Source organism: Phyllostomus hastatus, unplaced genomic scaffold (assembly GCF_019186645.2).
Source record: "Phyllostomus hastatus isolate PE091 unplaced genomic scaffold, TTU_PhHast_1.1 phas_scaffold_129, whole genome shotgun sequence".
NCBI classification, from domain to species: domain Eukaryota; kingdom Metazoa; phylum Chordata; class Mammalia; order Chiroptera; family Phyllostomidae; genus Phyllostomus; species Phyllostomus hastatus.
Window position 1 is genome coordinate 6,383,022 of NW_025334009.1, and position 6,501 is coordinate 6,389,522.

Consider the following 6,501-nt stretch of genomic DNA (forward strand, 5'->3'; position numbering starts at 1 on the left):
TGAGACTTCCAAATGGTTCTGTGAGCCACAGACACCCAGTTCTCAGTCCTCCAGAGAATGAGTGACATGTCAGCACCGTTTTTTTTAAATGAAATTTAATTTTGGGAAACAATATTAGGTGCCCCAAGAATCTTTTTTTTAAAGATTTTATTTATTTATTTATTTTTAGCGAGGGAAGGGAGGGAGAAAGAAAGAGAGAGAGAGAAACATCAATGTGCGGTTGCTGGGGGCCGTGGCCTGCAACCCAGGTATGTGGCCTGACTGGGAATCGAACCTGTGACGTTTTGGTTCACAGCCTGCGCTCAATCCACTGAGCTACGCCAGCCTGGGCTGCTTTTTTTTTTTTTTAAAGAGGTGAAATGAACCCTTAAAACTCACATTAACTTAATCATTTTAGAGTGGACAATTCAGTGGCATTCAGTGCCTTCACGAGTTGTGCAGCCACCCCTTCTGTGTCCTTCCCAAATGTTTTTGCCACTGCTGCCCCCGCAGGAAAACCCCAGGCGGATGACGCGGCGGCTTCTACTCCCCCTCTGCTCCAGCCGCCGGTAGCCACCCGTCTCCTTCCTGTCTCTGAATTTACCTGTTCCGAACATTTCACACCCGTGGGATCACACAATATATGACTTGGCGTGTCTGACTTTTTAAACTTAGCCCAACATGTTTGAAATCCATGTAGTGGTTTTTAAGTAAACCGCCACAGGACCACGATCAAGACTGAGATTGAGATTAAGATTGCGATTGAAATGATTGAACAGCAACAGATCTTTGACTTACAGCAACGGATACTTGAAATATCTCGACCAGAATCTGAACAGCGGGGCGTGTGATTCTGGCCCTCGGGGGGGCATGAATTCTCAGCGGGGGAGACGTGGATTACACTGTCCGACCTGTAGGTGGTGTTCGCTGGGGGCTCCGAAAACCAGGGGCTGGGGAACACCTTCCCTTCCTTCACCCTGGCGGTCCCTGCGTCCTCCTGGGTGCTGTTCCTCGCGGGAGAAGGCTGATAGGCGGGCATCCCGCCATTCGGGGGGCTTATTTTGGGACGTGGCGGGGACATGGGTGGCCGTTTGGCCAGACCTAACCCGCTCTGAGCACAGGAGCCCTGCAGACACGCCTCACAGTTGTTCGCGTCGTGCGGCCCTTCGAGAACGGTGTCCTTGAGGGTAGGGATCTCCTCCGCTGACGTGTGCCCTTCCCTGTAGCAGCTCCTGAGGATTCGGAGCACCAGGTTGTTCAGGATCCTCGACGTGTTCTCCTCCGTGAACTCGGGAACCTCAAACGGAGGCTGAGAGCACTTCTTGCACCTCTGGGCGAAGATCCTCATCCTCACCTGGCCCTTGGACTCCATCTTGCTCCAGTGCATGTGGAAGAGGACACACACGTGGGCAGAGGCCCAGCTGCGAGAGCACAAGGAGCACCTGAACCTGTGGAGACAGAAAACGAGACCCCCAGCCCCGCTCAGGGTGGCCAAACTGCGGGCTGTGCCAGAGGAAAGAAGGGGGCCCCGACATCATGGCCGGACTGGGGTCATGGGTGCGTGGGGGAAGAGACCACCAAGTCTCTCGCTCCTCTCCCCCCTGGGCCACCGACAGGCTCTGCGACCCACAGGTGTCCGTGGTGAAGATAGTGGGTCACAAGCTGTCAGAGCTGAAAGGGATCCTGGGCACCTCCGGAGTCCAATGTGATCATGTTAGACAGGAGGCTCATACTTGGAGCTCGTCAGGCCCAGAGACTCAGGGGGACAAGAACCCCGGTGTCCTGACTCCGAAACCAGGCTTCTTCAAATGCTCAAATGCAGACTGAAGTGCGTCAGAGGCTGCAAGTGCACCAGGAGCCACGAAATCAGCTCCCAGGAACCCTGAATGGAATCCACGCACGCACACCAACGGGCGGTGGTAAGCGCTACCGGCTGAATGCGTGTTTCCCCTCAAGTTCACATGTTGACATCCTAACAGCCGAGGTGATGGTGTGAGGAGGTGGGGCCTTTGGGAGGCGACCAGCTCCTTAGGGTGGAGCCCCCATGAATGCATTAGCGCCCTTGTAAAAGAGACCCCACAGAGCTCCCTAGATCCTTCCGCCGCGTAGGGACACAACAAGAAGTCCGCGGCCCAGCAGACGGCCCTCGCCCGACCAGCTGGCTCCCTGGTGCTGGGCTCCCAGGCTCCGGAACTCTGAGCAAGACATTTCTGTTGTTTGTGAGCTTCCAGGCCTGTGTTTTTAAATTTTTATGTTTTATTTTTACATTTTCATAGCAGCTCCAAAAGGACTAAGACGGTAACTCACAGGCCTCCGGGTCAGGGAGGGACCCTCAAAGCTCCAGTGTCCTAGGGACGAGCATTGCTTTGCGCTCTGCCCCAATCTGCCAGCGTTACTGGAGGGCACCGTGTCCAGCTCTCTCTTTTCTGCCCCCGCCAACCCGATTCGTGGGTCAGGGTGTCCTGAAATGCTGCATAGTCCTCGTGCCCTGGCCTCAGGCAGGGTACAAAAGAATGACCCTTCGTCGCAACAGGGAGGAAGAACAACTTTCTGAGCTAAGACAGCTGGACAAATGCCTGTCAGGAGAGATGCAGGGAGGGAAGAGGGCAGGGAAGCACATGGCGGCGGCAGCCGGGACGGGAATCATGGGAGAGCAGAGGGCTGCTGTGTGGCGGGGGCTTCAGTGCTCCCGGAGTCATCCTTGCCCTCCCTCCCGTCTCCCAGTCCCCTGGCCATGAGCTTGGGGCAATGCCAGCACGTGGCTGATGGGATGTGGGCTGAAGTCTAGACGCTGCTCCCTCCCAGCTCTCCCCACTCTGCGCCTCGGTGAACTTGGGGCCACGTGTTGGGTTAAATCGCTGATACCACGGGGCTTATTTGTCACAGCAGCCAAGCCTAACCTTGGCCTGGCTTGATGCAGGGGCCCCTGACACCTGGGAGGGTGAATCAGAGGGGGCTGGGTAAGACTCAGTCAAGGTTTCCCTTCTGTATTTTTAAAAATATTTTATTTGTTTATTTTTAGAGAGAGAGAGAGAGAGAGAGAGAAACATCAATGTGCAGTTGCTGGGGGCCGTGGCCTGCAACCCAGGCATGTGCACTGACTGGGAATCGAACCTGTGATGCTTTGGTTTGCAGCCCGAGCTCAATCCACTGAGCTACACCAGCCAGGGCCCCTTCTGTATTTTAAAAAATAGTTTATTTGTTTATTTTTAGAGAGAGGGGAAGGGTGGAAGAAAGACAGGGAGAGAAACAGCCATTGGTTGCCTCTGGCACCCTTCCAACTGGGGATCTGGCCTATACCCAGGCATGTGCCCTGACTGGGAATCGAACCATCAACCTTTTGGTTTTCGGGATGACACCCAACCCACTGAGCCACACTGGTCAGGGCTCCCTTCTGTATCTTGATTCTAGTCTCACCTCCTGGGATGAACATGAGGGTGAAATGAAGGGAAGATGCCCAGCAGCTCTGACCCCCGTGGGCCAGAGGACCTCGCTGGGGCAAAGGGGCCTGGGCCCCGTTCTTCTGAGCTGCAGCGCCCCGCCCCGCTCTGGTCCATGCTACTGTGCTGGTGTGTCAGCTCAGAGTTCAAAGTTTTCAAAAAGCAAAACAGAACAAACAAAAAACGAGCCGAGACTTTGCTCAGCTGCTTCTGATGCCAGCCGCTGGCCTGGGAAAACCCTGGGTTATAAGGACAGAAAGGGGGCAGTGGGCAGGCAGGAAGCCCCATCTCAGTCCCAGGGCCCCCCGTCCTCTGTGCAGGTGGGCGACTCCCCTCCTGGGGGCTCTGATCTCCCACCTGGGGAAGAGGATGAGACTTGGGATGTCCTCTAAGGATCCTATCTTTCTGACGATTCCATTAGCTCAGAGCAGAGAGGGTTAAGATGGCTGCGTGTGGCTCAGCTCCTCCTGTCCTCCGCCCCCGCCTGCCCCCGAGGGTCTCCTCAGTGCCAGAGGCCCCTCCTCAAGGGCACCGCCAGCGGCCAAGGTGGACCCCAAAGCCCTCCTCCTCCAGCTCCCCCGGGCCTCTCTGCTCTTCGCCCTCCCCCCTCGAGGCCTGATTTCTCTGTATCTAAGGCATCCGCCCACACCAGGGCCCAGCCCTGCTATTGTTTTGGGGCTTGCATCATAAGAAAACAATCTCTAATGATGCTAAAACGTCTGGGTGACGGGCACCTTCCTTCCTGCACTCTTTGGTTTGCAAGCAAGCATGAACGGAATAAGAAACATAACCAGTGTACACGGTAAGAAATGAGGGAGAATTTTCTGGAATCTGTGCCATCCCATCCCCCACTCACCTGGCAAAGACCCGCTGCTGGTACTGTGTCCACCCCGGCTGCAGGCCGCTGGGGGTGAGGCCTCCGTCTAGGGTCAGTGTCCACTGGTGCCTCGGCTTCACCTCCTGAATTAGTTCCCGAAACACTTTCTGCCACACCTTGACGTCCTGACCTGTGACCACTGGCATGGTGAGCTGGGGCGTCGTTGGGGGGCATCAGGGTCTCCTGGCCTCTGGCGGGTCTCCAGCAGCGCAGGAGGGCTCCCACTTTAGACAGCACGGGCTCACACCCGCTCTCCTCTATGTACCCGGGTGGGGCCTGTGGACCCAGCCTTTGCCCGAAGGACAAAGTTCAACTGAGCCTGGCTCCACGTTCAGAGAACAGCAGGGCGTTCCACAGGAAAGATACGGAAGGCGTGCCTTTGTTCATCCAAACGTCACCCCAGGAACACTGCAGACCCTGGGGGGGGAGGGGGGAGGACGGATCTCAGGCTGGCTCTGCTGCTGCCTTCCCTCAGCTCAGGACACGCCTTTTGCCCCTGAGGCCCTGTGCATGGCAGAGGCCCATGTGGTTTCTCTGTCCAGTCCTCACGCTGGACATCCCTACCCACTGGGCTGCTGTGGTCACCAGCTGGGTGGAGATGTGCAAAGCAGGGCAGGCGCCGTGGGCCCTCCCCTGAGTCCTGTGTCCCTGCTCCCCGCTCCTTATGTCCCCTTTCCTCTCTCGTGTCCCGTCTCTGCAGGATGGTAATTCGCAGGCACTGAGCTGCCCGTGGCGACTCCCAAGCCCAGCCTTCCACCCATTAGAGGCGGGAGCTGGGGCAGTGCCTGCTCCCAGGTGCGACTACAAGGCCCCCTCCTGCCTGGGTGAGGGGCTGCTGGCTTCCTCCCAGAGTACTCCACCGTCTCCCACCCCCTCAAGGAGAAGCTCAAGAACCTGTTCCAGGGACACACACCCAGAGGGCGAGTGAGAAGGGGGTCATGCCCCGCTGCCGGCTGTGAGCTGAGGCCCCACCCCTCCATCTGGGATGTGGTGAGTGTGGGAGGAGGCCCCGGGATTGTAAAAGCTCTGGGAGTGGCTGCTGGAAGCCTGGTGGCGGCTGTGTTGAGTGAGTGAGACCAGGAGGCCAGGAGGCCCCTAGACAGAGGTGGCTGTCATGTTCGGGTGGCCTACGTAAGCAGACCCAGACCTAAGCCTGTCAATGCCTCAAATCCACGGAATCGAATCACTAAGGACAACAGACCACAAACAGCCAACGAGGCTGTAAGCTGCAGCCAGGCAAGAACGCCCTTCTTCGTTTCCACACTTTCTCTGTATCAGTCTCCCCCACCCCCAGCCCCCCCACCTCCCTCCTGTAGGGGGAGCTCTCCGAACCGCTTCTGGTTCGGTGCTGCAATCAATTCTTGCTCAAATGAACTCTTAAAAATGATAATATGCCTCAGTTTATTTTTTCGACTGTTCCAGTCATGTCTCTGAGTGGCCGAGGATGTTTGTACGATCTGTCTGCCCGCCTCTCATTGCGCCCTGAAGAAGTCAGTCCCAGGGAGGGAGCGACCTGCGTTCACTGGCATTTCCTTGGCCGAGCCCAGCCCTCCGATGTCAGCTGGGGGAAGGTGCCCCTTGGGCTGTGTCTGAGTCTCCGGGAAGGAGAGCGGGGGCTGCTGCCATGCACTCCCCCCACCCCACCCCCTCAGGGCCTGGCTGAGCCGGAGAGACCCCTAGATTGTTATTTTCAGGAGTTAAAGCCCGAACATGCCCACCAGGCCTGAACTCCGGCTGCCTCAGCCTCCCACCCTCGACCCCACCGAGGGCACTGGACACAGGACATCTGCTTGCTCGCCCTTCCCAGGGGTATCCAGCTTTCCTGGCCCACGGCTCTGTGCCTTTCAGGACAGGGTCTGATTTATTTGAGAGACAGACAGAGACAGACACACAGAGAGAACAACATAATTATTGTCCATTTCCACAAAACTACTCACTTCCCCACACCTAGTCACGCAAGCCCAGCCCCTTCTGGGGTGTCGCAGGGCCACTACAGAGGAGACGCGTGCGTCCCTGCAGTCGCAGAGGCATCTGGGAACTTCAAGCGCTTTCCCGCCCTGCGGGTGAGGCAGCCCTGCCTGCCTCTCCCTTAAACCTCCACGACCCCTTGGCAAGTTGGGTTAAGTCTGTGGTCCCTTGACAGAGGCGGTGGGGCGGGGGTGGGATGGGGTGCGGAGGGGTGCGGGCAGGTTGGGGGAGAGCCCT

General features: G+C 57.3%; 1 protein-coding gene across 1 annotated transcript; it reads right to left on the bottom strand.

The window, feature by feature from the left end:
• Positions 1-428: 428 nt before the first annotated feature.
• Positions 429-4,584, bottom strand: RTP3 (receptor transporter protein 3). The gene is made up of 2 exons (XM_045856975.1): positions 4,276-4,584; positions 429-1,427 (listed from the first exon to the last, which is right to left on the bottom strand). The coding sequence occupies exons 1-2, from the start codon at positions 4,440-4,442 to the stop codon at positions 686-688; spliced, it is 909 nt and encodes a 302-aa protein (XP_045712931.1). The 5' UTR covers positions 4,443-4,584; the 3' UTR covers positions 429-685.
• Between the last annotated feature and the right edge of the window lie 1,917 nt (positions 4,585-6,501).